A 25,177-nucleotide genomic window follows, 5' to 3' on the forward strand; every position below is an offset into this window, starting at 1 on the left:
TCTCGGGGTTGATACATTTTTTGTAAGGGAAAATCAAGTCTGAAATTTCAAAGTGGAAATTACCAACTTTAGAAGCCTTTTTAAACCTTGAATATACTAGAAGTTTGCAATTCCTGCAACAGAAGGATGATCAAATTAAGGCATGGCATCTGTACCTCTGTCCCACAATTTCTCCTCTCTCTCTCTCTCTCTCTCTCTCTCTCTCTCTCTCTCTCTCTCTCTCTCTCTCTCTCTCTCTCTCTCTCTCTCTCTCTCTCTCTCTCTCACTCCTTATCTCTCTCTCATGCTGTCACATGCACACACACACACACACACACACACACACACACACACACACACACACACACACACACACACACACACACACACACACACACACACACACACACACACACACACACACACACACACTGTCTCCCCCCTCCTGCGGTGTGATTTGTTATTACTTATTACTTACATTTCATATTTTTCCCATTCGTTTCCTCTCTGTGTGGGAGGGAGAGGAGAAATGACTATGTGAAGACACTGGTGATCAAGTTTACAAACAGTCATTTCCTTGATTGGGTCCAGTGAATCAAAGGCAACTGTACTGGCCAAGTCTGGTCTGTGTAAACACACGTGATGATGGTGATGATGATGATCATGAGGAGATAGTGGATAGTGGTAGACGTTTTCCAAGGAAAGAGGAAAATCTGACCTTTCTTCATTATTGGTTTATATAGATATACTGCCTGTGGTGTTTTTTGGCATTTGTTAACTGATATTTACTGCTTGTGTTTCAAAATGTTTGTGCTGTGAGAAGAGAAAGTTATATTTGAGAGGTTTTCATAATGTCTTCATTTACCCTCGGTGGAATGATTTGGAGTTGCTAGACAAGCTAAGGAGGAGGTGGTACATTATAGGTACATTAGGTACCTATAGGTACATTCCAACTCCAGGTCAACTCAGTAGACTGGTACAAGACTTGAAGCATCAGCCCTGACACGTCATTATCTCCTGAGAGGGTGTCTGTTTTCTACTGGGTGAAGATGGCAACCTCTAGGACTCTGCAGCTGCTTTATCAGCTCTGAGCGAGGTATTTGCTCCTGTTTTTTGGAGAGGATTTCCCCACGCCCGGTACTGTTGGCCTTGGAGTCTCCCTGTCATGGAAACACCCCCTGCTGCCAAGAGTAACCTCTCACCCCCCCCACACTCCCGAAACCCCTTTATCAACCCCTTACCCCTCCACAGTTGTGTCATTTGGTCTCTCTCACCCTGACGGCTGGCTCACCCCTCAGCCCCTTAGAGCCCACCGGGGTGAGGGGAGGGGGAGAGATTGACTTGTGCTGGGAGTCTCCCCATGTCGGACTAACTCCAAATGAAGGGGGATCCCTGAAGAGAGGGAAGCCCTGTATAGTCTAGCACCTTCTCGCCCCTTTTACCCCCTTCACCTTTCATCCCCCATCCCTTTTCCCCCTCCTCCTTCCGCTCTCTCGTTCTCTCTCGCTCTCTCCCAGCCCTGTCCTCACTATCTTTCTCTCTCCTCGTCGGCCCGTTAAAGCGATTAGCCAGGGTGGTGTGGAGTTCTGTGCTCCAGGGATCCCCACACGGCTGCCTGCTATCGACATTTCAGTGGCTTGTTTTCCTTCTCAGTGGCGTCCAGGGAGCGAGACTTCTGAGAGGGTGCACAAAGTGAGGGATTTATTTTCATGCCCCCTCCTTCTCCCTGACCCTGTCTCAGTGTCTGTCTGCTTTGTCTGCTCTTTTGTAAGCAATAAAGGACCCAGTACTTCCAAGGGTCTCCCAGCTCAAAGCTCATTATCACAGCACTACACGCACGCACGCGCGCACACACACACACACACACACACACACACACACACACACACACACAGAAACCTTTGTATAATAGCCACTTCACAGGAGTTGATACATCTGTAGAAATGTTCTTATGCTCTATTTAAATGTTTCATATAGAATGACATCTTGGCATTTTGTTCACATAATATTGCAGTTTGAGAAAAGTTTTTGAGTTTGAGTCTTATTGTTGATTTCGGTCGGAAGACAAAAAAAGGGAAAAAGGAAAAAGCTATCCAATAAAATTGAATTATTTTAAAGTTGTAAACCATGAATATGGTTTTATATTACATTGTGAAAGTTCACGAGTAAAATTCATGGCATTACACTAATTACACACACGCGCGCCACACACACACACACACACACACACACACACACACACACACACACACACACACACACACACACACACACACACACACACACACACACACACACACACACACACACACACACACACACACACACACACACACACACACACACACACACACACACACTGTAGCCATCCACTGCTTGTGTTCCAGTGGTGACATCCATTACTGCTGCAGCGATTAAAGGTTTGGAGAGCTGCTCACTTTCCAAGATGTGCTCAAATAAACACCTCCCCGGAAAATTCCAAAGATCTATTCTTAAAGAGCTACAAAAGAGCAACAGACAGGACTTAACTTGACCTAACTTGAGCTTTCTATGCCAAACTATGTTGTGGTATTCCATTGCTGCACAGAGAGGGCACCTCCTTCATACTTCATTCTACCTGGTGCTCTACAGTCTGGATTTGTAGGATGTTCAATAGATGGGGTGAAGAGGACAATGGAACTCGACCAAAACAATGGAATTGCCAGGGAAACGCGTGGGGGAAAGATCCCCAATCTCCATATTTCCCCCCCAGCAAAATGAGTTTGTCTTTCAATGGGAGTCATGTGTGTATTGTAAATCAAATCGAATCTCAGTTTATTGGTGTATTTCACAATATGTTGAGGTTAAAATCAGAGTAAAATGCATGTATGGATGTCAACCCCAATTTATGTTCATGTCAACGCCCCCAATTAATACAGTTAAAAAACAACTACTACTGCCGATTTCTGTATGCTAGCTATGCTACCAGCTCATACAAACTTCAGTTAGCAGGCACTTCTTCTAAACCTGAAACGGGATAACTTTTAAATATTATACAGTGAAAACAGCCCAAAATATCCAAATCGGACTTTAGTAAATACGGATCTGACGAATATCCTCCTTGTTAGATCAAATTTGTTGAATGGCAAATCAAAACAAATTGTATTTGTCACATGCGTCGAATACCTTACAGTCAAATGCTTACTTACAAGCCCTTAACCAACAATGCAGTTTTAAGAAAATACAAGAAAAATAGTAAGAGGTAAGAATAACAAATGATTAAAGAGAAGCAGTAAGTAACAATAGCGGGGCTGTATACAGGGGGTACCGGTACACAGCCAATGTGCGGGGGCACCGGTGTCGAGGTAAGTGTAGTACGATTGTGAATGTGCGCCAATGACGGCGTCACAAAATCCTGCATGCCATTGACCTTTTTACCGCATCTATTGTTCGAACTAAAACTACATTATCTGTACTGATATATTTGACTTGATTTGGTTTGATTTGACTATATATAATGAATGAGTTTTCCATCAAAAAGTGATTGATTTGTTGTCACAATAACAGCGGTTAAGATTGGAGACTCTGACATGAAAGCACGTATCGTTCTCATTCTTCTCAATGAGCAGCAGTTGCCGCCGTGGGCCCCACCCCCGTCCCAAAGCACTCACAGGCGGCCCAGTCCAGTATCCATTTAAGAGGCTCATCATGGACTGTCTTTCTGTTCCTCTCTCTCTCCCTCTCTCTTCCTCTCTCGTGTGTTGTTTTGCTTGTTTCTCAATCCTCCTCTCTGTAACAAAAGAGCAGAGCTCATGGATGGTGGCACCGCGGGAGGGTTTAATGTGCCCAGAAACATAATGACTTCTACTTTTCAAATGCTAAAGCCGTCCCCATTGCTCTGCATCGAGGACCCGCAGGATGACTGATGCAAACAGAGTGTGCATGTGTGTGTGTGTGTGCATGTGTGTGTGTACATGTCTGTGTGTGTGCTGCCGCTGAGGGGTAGGGTAGCTAGTGTCTGGTAGCTAGCCTACGGGCCTGTTTGTGTGTTCAGTAGGAAGTGTTTTCAGTGACTCATCTGCGAAGGATTCCCTGAAGAGAGGCGAAGCGGAACAGACGAGAACAGAGGGGGAGGAGGGAGGGAGGAGGAGAAGAGGGGAGGGGGCACAGGCAGGGTGAGACAAAGTGCTGTTCAGGAAAGCCAGGGGCAGGAGAGGCGGATATTGTCCACTAGTGGATGTCCTGTGTCCGTTCCTTGGGTGTGTTTCACATTGTTGACTCTCACTGTTGATTCTCACTCTTGACTCTCTGCTTAGTGAGTGAGTTCCAACAAGGTTTTGGAGATGGCTATTATCTTCGCACTCCAAGCTCTGAGACCGATATAAGTTATAAGGTTGTGTCCAGCGTGTCCACTGTTCTGTTCAGCCATACAGTACAGCGTCTGTGATATTTCACCCAAGTTTTGTTGAGAGAACTTTTGAAGTTATCACGTGATTAATAAGCACGCTGTTACCCTTTGCATGCCCCATGCCCCATGCCCTCTTCCCCTCTGACTCAGGGGTAAAACATGACGTGGGTTGAGAGTGATCATAGTTGATGTGTTAACGGAGCATTGTTTTTCTGTGTTTGAGAGTCTCACACTCCTGTACCAGTAAGTACTGTTTTAGAGGCTTTAGGAGTGATTATTTTTCCTTTCCATATCTCAGAGACTTTCCATTTGCTTTTGTGTTGCTGCTCAGTTGGATTAGCTATGATGTCTATGTTATTTTTATTACGGTGGTGTGTGGGGGGGGGGGGGGTGTTTATGGGTGTGTTTGTGTTTGCGTGTGTGCATGTGTGTGTGTGTGAATGTGAATGTGCATGCATGTGTGTGCGTTATGTCTTCGCTCAACCCTCTCGTTTTGGCACGGGAGCAGAAAGACATACCTGGTGCTCCTCATTGAGTGTGTGTTCTGGCTTGCCCTGATTTCCATGCACGGAGGGAGTGGGGGAAGGAGGAGAGGAGGGAGTGGGGGAAGGAGGAGAGGAGGGAGTGGGGGAAGGAGGAGAGGAGGGAGTGGGGGAAGGAGGAGAGGAGGAAGGGAGTGCTGGGGAAAGCCTACACTCTGACTCAGAGGGGAGGGAGGGAATTCCCTTGTGAGCAGGATAGCTTTTACATCTGGTGTGATTGGAGCTGCGCCTTTGACGTCTGGAGCATACGGCACAGATATAGCTCCACAGCAGGGAAAGAGAAGTCAGGTCTACCCCCCCAGCTCATCACCTCTACCCTCGATCCCACTTCTTCCTGGATCCCCTAACTTTCCCAACCTACCACCCTGTTGACGGATTTGTCAGATTTCACCAGTATTAGGACTGGCAGGTACCAGGTGTCCTAGAGAAACAGAAGACAACCCCAGGTCTTATGTGGGACGGACCCTGTTTGGCATGCGGTTTTGCCTGGTATTTTGGCTCCAAATTTACTGACGTTTTTTTGCCAGACAGGTGGCAGCAGGAGTTTATCAAATGTGATAACTGACTGTATTATATAAACAGGAAAGAGGGATAGAGAGAGAGAAAATACACCCCCGAAATTATCTCTGGGAAGGACGAAAGTCGAAAAATACGGCTGGCTTGTTTCACGAGTGCCTCTGCAATTAAGTCGGGGCGAATCATATTTTCCATCCCCAAACCCACCAAAGTGAACATTCTTTGGCCAGTGGAAGATGTTGTTCTGTTGTTGGTATGCCCCCTTCCCTATGTTTTAGTAGGAGAGTTATCTCTCTCTCTCGCTATCTATCTCTCTCTCTCTCTCTCTGTCTCTCGCTATCTATCTCTCTCTCTCTCTCTGTGTTTGGGTGTAAACCAACCACAGGTCAGTACAGGGACACGTGTAAGAGAGGCCAGATAAAAATGGTTCTTCAATAAACACCAGAGTGGTCCCACCATCCTGTGTGGCGTTCCACATTGTGTCTCCTGTCATTAACCAAATCTCCAAGCAATTACTGTCGAGAAAGAAAACAAATGGGAGGTTATTGTTATTGTAGTCATGTGGGAGCATGTGCTGTATTATATGAATCATAGAATAAACATAGGGACTGTGTTGTGGTTAGACTGCTCAAACCTCTCTGTCATCTGTGTCCTGATGATGCTTCATTCATCAGTAGGTCCATTGTTGTGTGTTCCTTGTACAATGTGAGTCTTTTGGACTCTTCCCACCCATTTAGACACAGTAAAAGGCAGCTGGCTGATCTTTCCCCAAAGGACTTTACTTGAGACAAAGGTGTGTGTGTCTGTGTCTGTGTATGTGTGTGTGTATGTATGTGTGTGTGTGTGTATGTATGTGTGTGTGTGTGTGTGTGTGTGTGTGTGTGTGTGTGTGTGTGTGTGTGTGTGTGTGTGTGTGTGTGTGTGTGTGTGTGTGTGTAAATGTGTTGAGTGCAATTGTCATTGACCCGTATAGGGAGTTGCTATGCCTCCTACTACCACTGCTCTGTGTTGTGACCAGTCTGATATAGGGAGAGTTTAGGAGGAGGCCGAGGTAGAGACGGAGATGGAGGGAGGGGTTGTGTACGGTGGGGGCTCTGCGAAGTAGGGAGGGGCGATGCCGTTGACGGAGCGGAAGCATTTTGCAGATGTTGCACACAGAGAGAGAGAGAGAGAGGGCGAGAGAGAGAGAGAGAGAGAGGGCGAGAGAGAGAGAGAGAGAGAACGTAACGTTTTGTGGTTCAGTCTGGCGGCACTCTGACTTGAAAAGGTTTGCATGCCACATACGTGCCTGTCTCCCGATTCAGCAAAGGTGAAAGAGAGAGAAGAGGGGGAAATGACTGCTTTTGTTATTTTTGTTTAATCTTGCTGAACTCTTTCTAAAAGAGTAGGAGTGTCTGTTTCATTTCTGCTTCTGTAGAAGACAAACAGACAGCGGGTGAAAATGAAGTGAATCAAACGAGAATGTTAAAGAGGGGGAGAAGAAGAGAGAGGGGGAGAAAAAAAAGAGAGCGAGAGAGAAATGGATGAAAAGAGAAAGAGAGCGAGAGAGAAGCCTGAAAAACATGTTTACTTGTGGAGGGTTGATGTCTAAGGTTTCCCCTCTTGGAGGGAGTCCCAGTGCGGGGGCGGGCGAGATTCCCTCTTGGTTCCCCAGATGTAATATGAGGAATGAGCATTCCCTATCATCTCTCACTTTCTTTGTCTCTCTCTTTCCCATCTCACAGCCTGACGAGCGTATCAGTTCCGTGGCACATCGTGATCACCTGCACATAGCATCGCAGCCATATAGACATACTAGTCACCCTACTGAAATATCACAGTGGTCTGTTTACTCACTTCATCTTTCTCTTCTCTCACTTCTGCCTGAACTCCACATAAAGACATCTGTCTGTGATCTTTTTCAATGTCTGTTCTTCTCTTTTCCTCTTTTTTTTATTTTTAATATTGCTTTTGGAAACAGATACATGGTGACTTCCATCCTCCTAAGCTCTCTCCCAACCCCGGCTCCACCCTTCTTCACGAGTGATAGCAGGCCAAGCATGACTGGGATCTTTTCTTCCCTTTTTTTGTGCATTGTGAATAAATAAGACTTTGGGAGAACAATTTGGTGTGGAGACCACATCTTATTACTTGACTCTTCAGTTATACTAGCACAGCTGCCCAATGGCCATAACATATTTAGTCTTTGTTACTTCACACATATCTCACAGTCCTTGTTAAATTAGGACCACAAAGAATGATATAGTCAGCCAGTGCCATAGACATCAGGGCGGTGCCACAGACACACACTGGCACAATTGTATTGCCAGCCAACACTGCATGGTAGTGTCATAGACTAAACTATATTGCCAGCCAGCATGGCAGTGCCATACACACGCAGACACTGGCAGTGACGCAGACACACAAAGGCTGGATATTGTCACTTCTATTTCTGACAGCCACTAACGAGTCATAGGCTTTAAGAAAATGTGCTGTGGTTTGGGCCTGATTGTATAAACAGAGCATGGAGCGTCTGTTCGCGAAGGTGTGGCATGAAATCCCGGAGAGACCCAAAGAATGTGAGAGAACTGCTACAGCTACAGACTCCCGGCAGCTGCTGCAGATCCCTGGGCTTTCATTGCATGACAGGGAGGCCTCGACACCACCACACACTCTCAAGATGAAACGAACAAAAGGCGTTTGTAAAGCAGAGTTAAAGCTGCAATATGTAACTTTTTGGCCGATCCGACCAAATTCACATAGAAATTGGAGTTATAGGTCTGTCATTCTCATTGAAAGCAAGTCTAAGAAGCAGTAGATCTGTTCTATGTGTGCTATTTCTATGCTCCCCGTTCGTAAGTTCCGTTTTTTGCAATGATATTGCGTGTGATTATGTAGTGTTTCATATTTTCTGTTGTCCTTCTTTTATAGATGGACACCACCTTTGGGAGACAGAAGCCAAAGTTGACAAGGACTCCTTCAAGTCTGTAAGTAGTCCTTAGTGTTTTCAGTAAAATACAGTACTGTATTAGTTGTAGTCCTGTTTTTAAGATTGAAAGTGTAAATTGGCTCAGCCATACATTCTATGCATCTTTCTCTTCCATTATATTACCTCTCTCTCTCTCTCTCTCTCTCTCTCTCTCTCTCTCTCTCTTTTTTTTTCTCCCCCCTCTCACCCCCTGTATTTCCTTCTCTCACCTCCCTCGCTTCCTCTTACTCATTTTGCTGATGTAATCTTTGCTAAGACATTACCACGGAGAGAGATTAGTCGTGTTGATTAGTCCATGCAATCCTGAATGGAATTTTCACACATTTTCTCTCTGTCCTCATTGGCAGACACAGTAAGCAGAGTGATTGCACCTAGAGCATCTTGCTTCCTCATCAACAAGCACCCCTCAATAAACACACACATTCACACGTGCACGCCAACACACACTTGTGTACGCGTACACACACCTTTTTTCTACTAGGTCATATTCATATTCATATTCACCATAGCAAACCACTTTGTAATGGCAAACTAAAAAGTATGTTTCTCATTGGACAAGTTTAGGTAGTCCCTCCCAGTTTCAGTACATTTTCTTCAGTTTGTTGCCTAATGAGTACTGATGCAAGCCCAGTTGCCCTACCAAACACTTCAGCCAGCATAACCAGACATTTAGTTCACTGTTCAACTTCTGGTTCAGGGAGGAGGAGCGCTTTAACACTTTGTCAGAGCTCGGCCTTCTGCTTGACGCCTGGCCAAGAGTGGATTATCCCCTTCCCTTTTTACCTGCTGTTTTCACGAGAGAAGTAATGAGAAAATAAACCAGTGCACCTTTCTACGGATGCCCAGTTACACATTTAGGCCTACATTCTGTTCATAAAAACAAGGCAAAGGGGATTCGTCAGAGGGGACGGTAAATGTTGTACGTGTCATAGAAAAGCTACATGTGCTTCCGGAGTTAATGAAGAAATACTTATGGTGAGGAGAGACTCGTAAGGTCTGCGCGAGTGTGTGCTTGCCTGTGTGTGTCTGTGTCTTCGGGTGCACGTTAGGGCGTGTGACGGCAATGTGTTTCAAATCGTCCGTGCCCCCCCTCCCTTTCTCTTCTCTTTCATCAGCTGGGTCTCACCATCCCTCGGTCTCCCTGTAAACGAACTGCTGTAATTGACAATTGCAGGGGTCGAGAATAAACCATCGCCCGTGGAACATGTGTTTCAATACGGCGGCATTTCAAGGATGATGTTGTTTTTGTTGTCATGTGTTTTTACATTCAGGTTAATGGCTTTGTCGCATCAGGAGCGTTGAATACGGCCTCTCTTAATTGGCCTTAAGGGCTGGCTGATGTTAAGGCTAGTCCCACATGTTGGAACATTACAGTGAGGGGTTGGGTTAGGTTAGGTAGGTGAAAGACAAATAGCACAGTGTGCTTATTTGGTGTGCCGACAAACAAGCCACAGTGTTACTGGCCTTTTCTCCCTTGCTGCCACCGGCCACGGTTAGGTCACCCATGCTCTGCCTGCCATATGTTTTCATTATTGCTGTTTGGATTGCGCTGCTCACTGCGTGGGAGGATGGGAGGAGAGGGGGATGGAGGGGGGTCATCGACACCTGTGTCTGTGCTGTCTTTGACCCCGTCAGTCTGGTGCAGACCCGGCCTATGAACAGACACACAGACACGTGGACAGACCCCACAAAATATGCTGGGAATGGCTTCCTGTTCTGCTCCTCCACCATATGGCCTGAGCTGGCCCCCAGAGAGAGAGAGAGAGAGAAAGAAACAGACAGGCTCTAGGCAGGCAGACACTCAGTCATGTCCCAATGGCGCCTTTGTCATGCACCTCAACCCCTGCTCTGCAGCCTCCAAAGTTCACGTGCGTCCAGGATTACGGAGGTCTCACCCTGGGCCTGGAGCGACACGCTGATCAGGGGCTGTGAAAACAAGGCCAAAGACCCACATCTCTCCCCAGGGGTAGGGTTCAAACCCCAGGCCCTCAGGGCTTCAGACAGACACAAACAAGGGCGTGGTACACACTCTGGGGGTCATGCTGAGCCCATCCAGACTGGGCTGAAGACCCAGCTCAGAAAGCGTGTTCAGAACACTCCTCCAGGGTTCTCTGAAAGCGAAACAAGCATACCTGCTAATTAATGAGCTGACACTTACGTACACTCTGAGTTATGTTTGTGTCTTAGAAGAGCATTGAAAGGGGTTGTAGGCCTAAGCTAGTGAAGTTCAAACTAAAATCTTCACCCTGCCATATTAGTCTGATTTCAGAATGTTCAGATAGTGCATGTTTTCTGGACAGCTTTTTGAAAATCTGCTACGCACAACACAACACAGTATAGTGAGCAATGATCTACAGTGCGCCTGGAGGGTTCGTACTGTACGTGTATCCATTCTGTGCTGTTTCTGTGTGTTGTAGACGGCGCTGGTGGTGGAGATCCCTCCCTACAGGAACCAGAGGATATCCAGCCCAGTGCAGGTCAACTTCTACGTCTGCAATGGCAAGAGAAAGAGGAGCCAATACCAGCGCTTCACCTACCTCTCCCCAAACGGTAACCCCACAAACCTTTAGGTTCACCTCCTCGCTTACATGTGGTTTGGGGGTTTATTATCCCCGCTAGTTTTGCTTGATAACTTATAAAGGGGTCATACATGCTCATGCATTACTCCTTCCAGTGTTTCCTCCTAAATCATTTTGGCGGGTTGTGAAGGGTTGACTGACAGAGCCTCTGGGCAATGTTGACGTTAAGTTTGAGAAGTCAATCTCTGAAACGTCGACCTCACACACCACTCATGGATACATCCATCACACACAGCTCACGTTCTGTGCCCCCCGGTCTCCACATGTATAGTTGGCTTGACACATTGGAATGTGAAGAAGTTATTGGGATCCGGAGTCATTTCACAGCCTTACATCACCAACTAAATACCTCTCATTCTGGGCTCAGAGTAAATGTACATTTGCCAAATCCAAGTTGCATGCATAGACACATTGATATTGATTGGAATCCATGGATGCTGCTAGAAGCAACATTGTTTAGGGCTTTATTGGCATGGGAAACACATGTTAACATTGCCAAAGCAAGTGAACTAGATAATAAACAAAAGTGGAATAAACAATAAAGAATAAGTTCCAAAAGAATAAAGACATTTCAAATGTCTCTCTTTATATCCCATGTTCAATTAAGAATCAGGTCCAGTAGGGCTGAAAGGCAGCCTTCACCTTTAAACTGACAACATGTGATTTTAAGACTCCCTAAACACTTCAATGATCACCCGCTGCTATTGTAGCCTGGAGGAGATAAGAAGCAATGATTCAGGCCTTTGGATGGGACTCAGAGAGAGAGAGACAGACCGCATCACCACCTTGACAACGAACAAAGGGCCCTATTTGGAGACGGTTGATGGGAGCAAGAGAGCGAATGAGAGAGTGAGTGAAAAAGAGGTTGAGAAAGGGAGGGGGAGTAGAGAGGGAGAGACAGGACATTTTGAGGTGACCGACCCTAGCAGAGCGAGCGGTGGTGGGAGTTGAGGACAGACAAACTCTGGCCATATTTGGCAGCCCCGTACGAACCAGGGAGACAGACAAGGAGATAAGCTGTACAAGGAGAAGACGTATCACGCTTTGACCGTTGCATCTTCAAGTCATTTTCACAGAGAGTCAACATGATCCAATTAACAGATGAATGGGGTGTGCTCTCTGTTACGATGCCAAATGAACTGGATTGCAGTGGGGACCACACAAGCAGGGGCAGTGTCTTTATGACGGAACATAACGTACCCCTCCAGTCACAGTCTTACTGTGGTTCACCAGACCTTCTTATTTCTTGTTTTGATATTTATCCATGTATTGTAAACTGGGTGGGTTGAGCCCTGAATGCTGATTGTCTGAAAGCTGTGGTTTACCATTTTTTTACTGTTTTAATTACATTGGTAACAAGTTTATAATAGCAATAAGGCTCTTATAAACTTAGCCGTGGTATATTGGCTATATACCACACCTCCTCGGGCTTTAACGCTTAAATATCATTTATTCAACACGATAGTCAACAAGCGACAATAAATAGCTCGGATAATACTGAGTAGCAATAGTGGCGCATTTCGCTAACGAGCTAATTTCCGTCCGTAGTCCCTGAACGTCCCTGAGTTTACCACTCATCTAGTTTGAATCCATGTCTGCCTGCCCATTGGGCACGTGTCTGGGTGGAGTGGCGTCTTCTGTAAATGCAAGCAGAGCTGTTTCAACTGTGCCGAGGTAAAAGAGAAGCCCTAATTATATCCGTCCAAGATCAGATGCAGCTTGTCATCAAAGCAAAACAGATCTCTAAGTCACATTGAGGATAATTATAACAGGGATATATACATGGCAAAGGAGGTTGTTTGCTTTTGAGGGTTTCACTGTGTGAGAGTGTTTTTGAACACGTAGATAGAGAGCCAACTCAGCACTGTGGCCAGGTAAGGGGGGTGGTGTGTGTGTGTGTGTGTGTGTGTGTGTGTGTGTGTGTGTGTGTGTGTGTGTGTGTGTGTGTGTGTGTGCGTGCGTGCCTGCGTGCGTGCGTGCGCTGCATAGAGGTTGTTCTCATCTCTTCCTCCTTCGCCCATCTGAGCGGCGCTTCCTGCCCACTTTAAACACAGTCGTGGTCGTCACTTATGCTTTCTAAAAAGAACATCTCGTTCACACTCGGGTGTGTGCTCGTCTATAAAAAGGCAAAACCGCCACTTAAAATAGCCCAGCTTGTTTGAAAAGAAACAAATGATGTGCTGTCCACCGATCGCGATTGAAAACAACTTGTATTTTCCACTGGAGTCACGTGATGTTTGCTCGACTCATTCATGTGAAAACATAATCAGACAAGTGTGTGAAAAGGTCTATTGAACCTGTTGACAGCCCAAAGCTTTCACTGTGGCACCTCAAACATGTACGGCGTAGCTTTAATGCCCAATTAAGGAAACAAGAGATAACATGTATTTGAATGGTCTCCTCTCCATCTTATAAAGAGGACAGTCATATCTCACGGGAGAGGCATTGTTTCTGTCGTGTAAACATCATCTGATTCGTATCTCCCCTTTGGTTTAGTCACGCCACTCAGAGCTAGTTCGGATATTATTATCAGATGCAGTCTGGAGGATTGGAAACGATTGAGTCTTTGCCAGGTTTGACAGGTAAAGATAAGCTTGAATGACAAGGCATGTCATAGGCCTGTTATGTCCTACACAAGCAAGAAAGGAGTAGCAGATTTGAACCGTTTCTTATTCCAGATGTTATCTGGAATATTCTTCCCAATTTCATACAGGGAGTATTTCAAATGGGCAATTAGCATGGTAATATTGCTGTTGCATATTGACGCCAAACAATAGAATGAAGATTGTCTTGTGAAAATTGCTTTTATTGTCTTTGTGTTTCACAAAATGCTCTTCATTGTTCTCACTTTCCTTTACAATGTCACGCTAGTCCAATGGATTTGATGACTAAAGCTTAGTAAGCTTGTCCGGAAAGTGCATTATCATGAGTTACAATTTGAGAGGAGAAAGATCCAAGAATGTAAGCAATATGTCACTCTGAAGTTATTCCTTTATGTGGACTCTAAAATGAGCTGTTGGCAGCAGTTCTGGTTTGTATAAATCACCACATATCCGATGTTGCGATGAACATACAGCACAAGTGTCCTTGTCTACATCCTAGTGTGTGTGTGTGTGAGTGTTGCTTTTCAGTTTCCGAGCTCTTGTCCAAATCATTCTTGCGTGAGTGAAGACGTGACACGCCGTCCTTTTCTTCTCCTTAAATAAGAAACCGTTTCATGGAACCACATAAAACAACAAACGCCAACAGTGCTGGCGCTGGCGAAAGCCCGACCAGTTCTCGGAATGCCTTTCATTTCACAAGCCGTTTGGAGGTTCCTGCTGTAGATCGGGTTCTATTGTTAACACCAGCGGGGGCTGCTGCTGATTCCTGGCCGTAGGTTTGTGGTCTGAGACATGGGAGGGAGGAGAGAGAGGGGTATGTTCAGACGAAACAAGAGAGACACATACATGAAAACTTCACGAACCGCAGGCCGTGAACTTCTCCCCAAAGATGTGTCATGTTAGCTAAACTGTAGACTGAGACGTTTCCTTGTTTCCAAGTTAGGACAGTGACAGACATACACACACACACATAAACACTCGCAGACACACTCCCACACACATTTACCCGGCCTACGTAGACTAGGACACCAGCCGTCAGCCAGATTGTGACCACAGTGGGACGTAGTGAATTACACACCAGCGAGTTGATGACTACCACCATGAAGCACCACCTGCTCCATTCTGAATATCAGAGATACAGCTAGCATACTTTTTCCTAACCACATGACCTGACCGGGAAAAACTCTGGGCCCTGGTGGTCGTCTGCTAAAACTAGGGCCTGGAGTTTTTCCTAGTCAGGTCACATGGTCAGGAAAAACTCAGGACCCTAGATATAATGCATTGGGCACAGTCTTTCCACAGTGCAATCAAACCAGCTCTTTTATGGAGACAGTAGAGCATCCACTCCATAGTTCCACTGTGAGAGCAGAGCAGCCAATCGTAATGAGAATCAGAGTGCATCGCAGAAAACCCTCTTGCCCGGCTGTCTCTTCCCTTCACACGACAACCTGCCGGGCCTCGGCCCTCAGTGCTCAACACCCCACAAACCCGTCCTCGAACCCTCACCCCCATCCCTGGGAGGAAACCAGTTCCTAATAAATACTCCGACGAGGCCAGATCACTTTAATGCGAGCAGACAGACACAGACAGCCAGAGATGGGGAGAAAAACATGTGCAGAGCGTAAACTGTCTGTCGGCCATAACCCGCAGGTTGGGAGGAAATAGAAGCCAGCTGGGGATGGGACTCACAGAGTGAATCTGCTTCCATGGAACTGGGAAGGGGCAGCGTGTGTGTTTGGAGGGACACACACACAGATAGCTGGAAGGCGTGGACAGAGAGACTGGGCAGGAGACAGCTTGAGGAATGATCGGTTAGAGTGGGGGAGACAAATAGAGCTGGATGGAGGCGAGAAGAGAGGGATCCCTCAAAGGATCCCTCTGTCTCTCGTTCTGCAGATAGGAGAAGGGGAATGTGTGACAGAGCGTGTGAGTCTCCGGGAAAGTGGGAGACGGTGAGACAATGAAGCTGTCCTTGATTTACAGAATAAATCAGATTGCTAAATATGCTATTACTATGTATGTAGGGTTTACACTTTTGGGACTATTCCATTGGCTCCATTGCAATAGGCAAGCTTCATCAAATGCAGCTAAAGTATAGAAAACAGAAAACAAATACTAGACCTAGCGTGAACCCGGCTCGGGGGTATGGAGAGCCTGTTACAAGGCCCAGTATGATATTCCCTAGTAAGTGTATGGTGGTGTCATCCTGGGACTCTCCTAAGGATACAGATACTTACCTAGGGAGCCTCTAAGACAGATGGGCCGGCCCTGTGGCTCTGACAAGACTGACGTAAATAGGCTTCCCACTGGGTAATCACACCAGCTCATCTCTCCCCAAAGGAGACTGGGGGTGTGAAAGTTAATCTCTCAGTTACGTCCTGTCCCAACAATAATAACATCGTAACACCATGATAGGAATGGTTTTTCATCTGATCAAAACACTCATTTATTCAGACAATGGAAGTAAAAATGAGTATTAGTATTATTACGCCTTCATCAGGATTTACTTATTCTTACTTTGTTAGTAAAAAGTAACTATTAAAAGAAATACATTTATGATGGCCAATTTGTAGGCTGAATAGAGTGTCAGAAGACATTTAGTAGACTGAATAGAGTGTCAGAAGACATTTAGTAGACTGAATAGGGTGTCAGAAGACATTTAGTAGACTGAATAGGGTGTCAGAAGACATTTAGTAGGCTGAATAGAGTGTCTGAAGACATTTAGTAGACTGAATAGAGTGTCAGAAGACATTTAGTAGGCTGAATAGAGTGTCACAAGACATTTAGTAGACTGAATAGGGTGTCAGAAGACATTTAGTAGGCTGAATAGAGTGTCTGAAGACATTTAGTAGACTGAATAGAGTGTCAGAAGACATTTAGTAGGCTGAATAGAGTGTCAGAAAACATTTAGTAGACTGAATAGGGTGTCAGAAGAAATTTAGTAGGCTGAATAGAGTGTCTGAAGACATTTAGTAGACTGAATAGAGTGTCAGAAGACATTTAGTAGGCTGAATAGTGTCAGAAGACATTTAGTAGACTGAATAGAGTGTCAGAAGACATTTAGTAGGCTGAATAGTGTCAGAAGACATTTAGTAGGCTGAATAGTGTCAGAAGACATTTAGTAGGCTGAATAGGGTGTCAGAAGACATTTAGTAGACTGAATAGAGTGTCAGAAGACATTTAGTAGGCTGAATAGAGTGTCAGAAGACATTTAGTAGGCTGAATAGAGTGTCAGAAGACATTTAGTAGGCTGAATAGTGTCAGAATACATTTAGTAGGCTGAATAGTGTCAGAAGACATTTAGTAGGCTGAATAGAGTGTCAGAAGACATTTAGTAGGCTGAATAGTGTCAGAAGACATTTAGTAGGCTGAATAGTGTCAGAAGACATTTAGTAGGCTGAATAGAGTGTCAGAAGACATTTAGTAGGCTGAATAGAGTGTCAGAAGACATTTAGTAGGCTGAATAGTGTCAGAAGACATCTGGTAGGCTGAATAGAGTGTCAGAAGACATTTAGTAGGCTGAATAGTGTCAGAAGACATTTAGTAGGCTGAATAGTGTCAGAAGACATTTAGTAGGCTGAATAGTGTCAGAAGACATTTAGTAGGCTGAATAGAGTGTCAGAAGACATTTAGTAGGATGAATAGATTGTCAGAAGACATTTAGTAGGCTGAATCGTGTCAGAAGACATTTAGTAGGCTGAATAGAGTGTCAGAAGACATTTAGTAGGATGAATAGGGTGTCAGAAGACATTTAGTAGGCTGAATAGAGTGTCAGAAGACATTTAGTAGGCTGAATAGAGTGTCACAAGACATTTAGTAGGCTGAATAGAGTGTCAGAAGACATTTAGTAGGCTGAATAGTGTCAGAAGACATTTAGTAGGCTGAATAGAGTGTCAGAAGACATTTAGTAGGCTGAATAGAGTGTCAGAAGACATTTAGTAGACTGAATAGAGTGTCAGAATACATTTAGTATGCTGAATAGAGTGTCAGAAGACATTTAGTAGGCTGAATACAGTGTCAGAAGACATTTAGTAGGCTGAATAGAGTGTCAGAAGACATTTAGTAGGCTGAATAGAGTGTCAGAAGACATTTAGTAGGCTGAATAGAGTGTCAGAAGACATTTAGCAGGCTGAATAGTGTCAGAAGACATTTAGTAGACTGAATAGAGTGTCAGAAGACATTTAGTAGACTGAATAGAGTGTCAGAAGACATTTAGTAGGCTGAATAGTGTCAGAAGACATTTAGTAGGCTGGATAGAGTGTCAGAAGACATTTAGTAGGCTGAATAGTGTCAGAAGACATTTAGTAGGCTGAATAGAGTGTCAGAAGACATTTAGTAGGCTGAATAGAGTGTCAGAAGACATTTAGTAGTCTGAATAGAGTGTCAGAAGACATTTTGTAGTCTGAATAGAGTGTCAGAAGACATTTAGAGTGATTCAGACTTTGCCAAAACACTTATGATTGGCATCAAACACTAACCACACCCATTAACACATTTAACTGTGTGCAGAAATAGCAACAGACAGTGCATGTATTGTGACTCAGATGCTTTTTGTTATTCATCTGGGTGTCTTAATTCAAGCCTAGTTGTATCACAGTACTCGTGGCAGAACCGGAGCACGTGGGGGTTTATAAAGGGTTTCCTTAGAGCAACTGGGCCGTCCTTAGGGTTTGGGTCTTTGTGTGTGTGTGTTTAAGATATGTTTAAATATTCAATAAATAGTGCACACGTCATGGTCAGTCTCCGAAAGATGCAAACTGATCTTGATCGCACATCCAGGAAACCTAGTGTGCGATGACTGTCAGTCAAAACTAATCAGGAAATGGTGGAAACATCTCCCAAATGGACTCTGAGTGAGTTGGAAGACGGCGGCATGAGCAAGTGGGGTCATAGCACTCTCCTCCTGCATTAGCTGAAGTTAGAGCTCCTGAAACCGCAGGCATACCATACTCTCTTAAGGAGCACGGACCACCCCAATCAAATCATATTTTCTCTCTCTCTCTCTCTCTCTCTCTCTCTCTCTCTCTCTCTCTCTCTCTCTCTCTCTCTCTCTCTCTCTCTCTCTCTCTCTCTCTCTCTCTCTCTCTCTCTCTCTCTCTCTCTCTCTCTCTCTCTCTCTCTCTCTCTCTCTCTCTCTCTCTCTCTCTCTCTCTCTCTCTCTCTCTCTCTCTCTCTCTCTCTCTCTCTCTCTCTCTCTCTCTCTTTTTGTCCTGAGAGCAACAATTGCTTTCGGGGCATGGAGGCCTAGGGGTCCCGGGCTCCTGCAGCAGCAGCCCAGCCGCTTTAAAGCACTCTTTCATAGGATATCAGAGCTGAAGGAGAGTCCAAAGAAAATAGCGCCGTTTCATGATTAGAGTCAGCTGTGGCTTTCTGCTCTGATGACTCATCTATTTTTTCTTTTTTTTTGGGGGGGTGGGGGGGTGGTTCTGAGCTGGCGTTTGAGAGGCCCAGCCAATGACACAGAGTCTCTTTTAATCGGCGGTTGTTTGTTTGGTTTTGGAGGGTATCCTACCCACAATCCATCTCACTACACCAACTCCTTTACTCATACACTCAGACACTCAGTTGCTCATTCAGCCACGTGGACCTACCTCACGTTTCTAATCTCTCTACTCTTTCTCTCTCTCTCCCTCCCTCCCTCTCTCTCTTTTTCCAGTCCCGATAATAAAGACAGAACCGAATGATGAATATGAGCCTCTGGGGGCTCATTCCAAGCCTTACTATGGCCAACCCAGGCTCACTCCTATCATACCTGTGGGGGACGCTGACACCTGCCTGGTCGGGGTTTATCCTCCCTGCCCGCCTTGCCATGGCAGCATTGGCAGCTTGCCCGCCTCCTCCCCAAGTTCCAGCCCAACACTGCACGACCTGTCCCCCGTGGCTTACCCCAAGTGCCTCTCCACCAGCCCTACGCACGCCCACAACGGTCTCTTGGCGTCTGCCATCCAGGAGACGCCAGGGCAGTGCCCAGCACCACTGGTCTGCCCTTCCTCACCCGACCAAGCTCCACTGGGCATGCTCCACTCCCAGGGCAGCAGCCCGCATCACCTTGGTAGCCCCGGTCCCCATGGCTACCACCCGCTCTACCCCAACAGCAGCCCCTCCACCTCCCCTGAGTCCCTCCCCTCCACTCCAGGGGGGGCAGCAGAGTGCCCGTTCGCCCAGGCACCACCTTACAGCCCCACCCAGGGACAGAGCCAGACCCAGGCCAGGATCAGCCCTCCCAGCCTGCTGCCGGTAGATGCCAGCCCCCCCCCCCTAGCCGTCACCGTCAAGCGGGAACCCCAGGATCTGGACCAGATGTACCTGGACGATGGTGAGTCACAAGAACAAGGTGTATCTACCTAGACATGTCAATCAAAGCTCTCTATTAGCTAGTGACATCACATCATCATCGTCATTATCACATTAGTGTTGTTTTTCCTTATGAAAACACAGGGTCATAAAAAATTTGATTCTCGTTTCTGTCTAGAACGTTCCATTTACAGTGCACATTACATTAACTTTACACCTTTGCTTATCTACACACCCACACCCACCCACACCCTTTCCCCTGCATCTCCCTCTTTCCTGGCGAATTGCAGCGATATCAACCACGGGTTTACGTCAGATTTGTTAATGTTAGACATTCCAGATTCACTTTGTTTTTCGCAACTACCGTGTGTGCTGTCCGAGTTAGTAGCGGCGTTATTTTAACAGTCAATTGGGCCTTGATGGGATTTCGAAACAATCTGTCAAAACATCAGAAGCAGCGAGGTCGGGCAGAGAGCAAGAGAACAACAACAGTGGCGCACGCGTGCCGGACCCGACTGTTGACACAAGAACTAATGAAGGAAGCAAAACAATGGGTAGGGGTTTCCTGAGCTGCAACGCTTTTTTTCACCCCTCGCTGCGAGGGATGTCAGGAGGCAAGAGGCACTTTGTTTTCCCGTGTTTTCCCTGCGGAGAGTGTAGTGTTGGAGCTGACGTCATCGAGGGAGGCTGGGGAGGCTGGGGGGGTCACCAGAGCTCCACTGGATGTGAGCCCAGGCACAGCCAGGGGAATGGAGGAACGCAGCGTTTGTGTGTAGAACCCCTATTAACTCTCCATGTGCCCCCCCCCCCTCCTCATAATCGTCCCTCCCTCTGGTCACTCCCAGCCTGTTATGGCCCTGTCGGGGTTGCTCATCACATTGTTGTTATGCTCTGATTGTGCGGTGCGCGGCATCCGTGGCGGTATCCGTGGCGGTATGCCAGAAGAGATAAAGTCCCCCTGCATCCAAACAGGGGGAACAAGGCGAGTCCCCACTCAACTCAGGAACATCACTCTTCCTGTGCACCTTTTGTTTCACTCCTACTGTAAACATTTGGGGCGGCAGGTATCCTAGTGGTTAGAGCGTTGGACTTGTAACCGAAAGGCTGCAAGATCGAATCCCCGAACTGACAAGGTGAAAATCTGTGTGTGTGTGTGTGTGTGTGTGTGTGTGTGTGTGTGTGTGTGTGTGTGTGTGTGTGTGTGTGTGTGTGTGTGCGCTCCAGAGCCAAGGGAGCACAGGGGTGCTGGGCATTGGGGATCAAGGGGTTTAGTAGCAGAGTTGGAATTGAGTTGAAATGTGGTTGTCAGGAAATCTGTCCGTCCTGTTAGTCCTCACCTCGTAAACAGACAATAGCGAGAACTGAGGACGTCTGCCTCCATAAAACGAGCACAACACTCAAAAAGGCCATTCTACAAGTCTTTGTCACTTCACACATCCAGAACTAGCATTTATCTTCTGACTCGGCGCCAGCTCCTGACATATTTCCCCTTACAGTACGTTGAAACAAGAGGACACTGGAGCTAAATTACGATTAGCATTGTCATGTACATGTCTAATTCCTTTTCAAACTTCTCAGCAGTTATGGCAGGCAAAGGAGCCAGAGTATGAGAATTAATCGAATAAGAGTGAAACTCAAGCTTTATTTTGCGCTAGGTAAAAGGTTGTTAGAGGGTCATTTTACGCCATAATTTGTACAGTATGGAAATATTCAACATTTGCCCTCTGCTTAAGTTATAACCCTTAAGTAGTAACCATGTCTTCATGCTTCCACCACCCCCATCCACTGTCACTTTAGCGGTGCCCATATCTGTGGACGCAGTGGCCAAGTGTTATTGGGCCTGTGATTACAGATGCATTAGAGACTCACAGGAATGCGTATTGATTGGCAGAGGCCTACCAAGGCGTCCCTGGTAAAACCTTGGTGCACTGCAATCTCGCCGCATCTAATGTCTCGAATGAGCATCTGTGGTGGGCTAACTGTGCTCCTGGAGTACCGGTAAGTGTGCGGTGGTAACAGCATACTCCAAAGGCATCTGCACGCTGTACCGCTCAGGCCCTCCGGCCCCATTCCAGACCATTCCAGACCCCTCAAATGAGCCTGGGATAAAAAATAAATTGGTGCTGGGAGAAGTCAGCGAGTGGTGAGCTCCCTTTCCACAGTCATTACCGTCCGTTAATTATCGCATGTTAGCGAGTCGCTCCATTAGAGGGGCGACGGTAGGGGATGACCTCACCAGGGCGGTCGGGCCGGCGGTGGTGATTTAGCGTTAGCCGCGTAGCATAGCGTCCCACCCTGACCTGTTTGGAGCCAATGGTTTGAGCTCTGCAGCGGGACTGACACTTGAGCTTCCCCGGAGTAGAGCGCCTCCCGCGCCCAGGCCTCGGGCCAGAGGAAATGTCTCTCACTGGCCTTCGGCTCGCACGGCTAACCCGGCCCCCGAGAAATCACTCAACCTATCAACAGGCTGAGCTACTGTACCGCAAGGAGCTCTGCTGTCAGTGTGGGGTAGATATGTAGGAGATCAAGAGGGGGAGGGGATGTCAAGTTGAACATAAGCCCCTCTATCTGCCCTTCAACCCCCTAACCCACTACCCGCTCCCAGCGAGCACCATTTCATCCACTACTTCTGTGATGGAGCATTGGAGCCTCGAGGCTAGCTAACTGCAGGACATTACGCACCGTCTGTCTGTAAAAGGGTGCCCCAAGGCTTTTTGGGTAATGTCCAGGAGCATTTGATGAATTATCAGTTGGCTTGTGCTGGGGGATGTATTTAGGACTGCTGGCCTGCGGCTGCCATTGGTCCGCTGCAGCAGGGGTCTGTCTGTCTCGCGATAGCCTGGAGAGTTGAGCGAGCGAATTAACCTGGACCAGTGTCCATAGATTGGTGCTTAGGGGGAATGGAAGCAAACTATGAAATATGGAAGGAAAATAATAGAAGTTTTGAAGAATGAGGAGGAGGGCAGTATATTTACACTTGCCTTTTTAGCCTGGCTAATTAACCCATAAAACAGGGGGCTGTGATGACGCCACATTTTGTCACATGTCCTAGCCGAGCTGCAGTTGCGGTGACATCATACCCCCTCCCGTCACACGCACACACACACATATCCGCTCTGATCCTAGACTTGGCTGCTGTTTACACAGCGGAAGGCTTTGAACCACATTACGAACCCGCAGTCCTCGAACCAGGGTGCTCATGAAGGCCTCTTTGTGCCTGTCTGTGTGTGTGTGTGTGTGTGTGTGTGTGTGTGTGTGTGTGTGTGTGTGTGTGTGTGTGTGTGTGTGTGTGTGTGTGTGTGTGTGTGTGTGTGTGTGTGTGTGTGTGTGCATGCGTGTGTGTGTGTGTGTGTGTGTGTGTGTGCGCGCGTGTGTGTACGTGTACATGCACGCATGTGTGTAATGCAGTCGTAGGATACCGGCCCGGACATCTGACGGGTCCAGCCAGGTTGCCGCTGTGTGTCTTCTCTCATTAGCTTCTGGTGTGATGGGTGATATCACGAAGCACAGCTGAACTAGCACAGGGCGAACGCTAATCAGCCAGCCAGACTCTTGCCATCTGGTTACAGCTGAATACAGAGGGGCTTTATTCACCCACGTGAGAAAAACACAACCAAATGTACACTGCTGATTTCGGACACTTGACATGTGTATTCTGATTGCCTTATATCACAGCGTCAGCTTTCCACTAGTTGTTTCCTCCTCAACTCAAGTTTTCTACAAATGAAATGAAGTACCCTTTTTTTTAATCGAAACTGAAAACAGACCCGATGTTGCATGAGGGCAGACGTCAGTGGCAACAGGTTTCTAGACAGACCTCGTCTTCCTCCCTCTCTTTCTCTCTCTCCCTCTCCCTCTCTCTCTCTCTCTCTCTCTCTCTCTCTCTCCCTTTATCCATTCCCCAACAACAATACAAAATTCTAACATTTCTGAGGATCCCCGTCCGCCACCGTCCCCTTCCAACGGCAACTCAAGCTTTTCTCATGGAAACTTTTACACATCCTGGCAAGGTGCCCAGACCCCAGGACTCTGCAAAACCCCTAATGATGATTGAGAGCGTGTCCGCACCGTTCTGAAAACATGCTGAGTCTCTAACATCGGAGTGTGTGTCGCGAGACTGGCGCGGAGTTGGGGGTGAGAGGGTTCATTAAAGAAGCTGAGGTTGGGGTGGGGGGTGTCTAATGGGATGGAATCTCTGAGCTGCCGTTATTGAGTTGCTCCCGTGTGTGTGTGTGTGTGTGTGTGTGTGTGTGTGTGTGTGTGTGTGTGTGTGTGTGTGTGTGTGTGTGTGTGTGTGTGTGTGTGTGTGTGTGTGTGTGTGTGCGTCCTGCCTGCATGTGTGTGTGTCTGTGTCTGCGAGCCTGCCTGTGTGTGCGAGGAGTCAAGGTAGACCATCTGACGGTCAGCCGTTAGCGGTTAGAGCCTGTGCTTTCACCACACTCGCCCTTTGACCCCCAGCTCTGCTGGGAGGAGGCGGAGCCTGGGCTAATAGAGGCTGAAGAGCAATACTCTCTGTTGGTTAAGTGCAGTGTCACGACCTCCTATCCCCATGGCTTATGCTTCATGTTATTGACAGGTATAATAGAAGGGGGATGGCTTGTTTATTATTTATGGCTTCAGAGAGGATGTGGACTTTTTAATATTGATATTATGGCTGCGTTTTTCATGTTAGGAATCTTGTTTTCCTGGCAGGACCTTGAACTGATGGTGGATAAAGGAGGGTGTAGGCTTTTGGGAAGTTTTATTATGGGAGGAAAAAAGAGTACAAGGCCGTGTGGATAGGCCTCTGAGAGCCATTGACCGCTTAGAAGATGGTTAGCGGGACAATGAAGTGTCACGCCCTGACCTTAGAGAGCTTTTTATGTCTCTATTTTGGTTTGGTCAGGGTGTGATTTGGGTGGGCATTCTATGTTCATTTTTCTATGTGTTGTATTTCTTTGTTTTGGCCGGGTATGGTTCAGGGACAGCTGTCCATCGTTGTCTCTGATTGGGATCCATACTTGTTTTGTGGGTAGTTATTTTCTGTTTAGTGTTTTCTGCACCTGACAGGACTGTTTCGGTTTCGTTTCTCACGTTGTTGTTCTGTTCTAGTGTTCAGTGTTAATAAATATCATGAACACTTACCGCGCTGCGCTTTGGTCCGATCCTTCCTCATGCAACGATGACCGTTGCATGAAGATCACTAGGACATTGTATCATCTGCAGATTTCTCCTAGTGGAATCAAAACCATGTCTTGTACCCTGCGATTTAAAGAAATATTTTTCTAATTTTACTATTGTTATCATAGACTGGCCCAATGTACTATTAG

At 46.6% G+C, this 25,177-nt stretch overlaps 1 protein-coding gene across 3 annotated transcripts in view; it reads left to right on the forward strand.

Moving 5' to 3' along the window:
• The window catches only part of LOC139564026 (nuclear factor of activated T-cells, cytoplasmic 1-like), a 65,630-nt gene that overhangs the window by 26,273 nt on the left and 14,180 nt on the right, over nucleotides 1-25,177 (forward strand). For all 3 annotated transcript variants that reach the window (XM_071383219.1, XM_071383217.1, XM_071383218.1), the window contains exons 7-9: nucleotides 8,335-8,390; nucleotides 10,810-10,942; nucleotides 19,231-19,890. In XM_071383219.1, the coding sequence (XP_071239320.1) occupies nucleotides 8,335-8,390; nucleotides 10,810-10,942; nucleotides 19,231-19,890 (849 nt within the window). The remainder of the gene's footprint in view (nucleotides 1-8,334; nucleotides 8,391-10,809; nucleotides 10,943-19,230; nucleotides 19,891-25,177) is intronic.

This window comes from Salvelinus alpinus, chromosome 35 (assembly GCF_045679555.1).
Source record: "Salvelinus alpinus chromosome 35, SLU_Salpinus.1, whole genome shotgun sequence".
Lineage (NCBI taxonomy): Eukaryota > Metazoa > Chordata > Actinopteri > Salmoniformes > Salmonidae > Salvelinus > Salvelinus alpinus.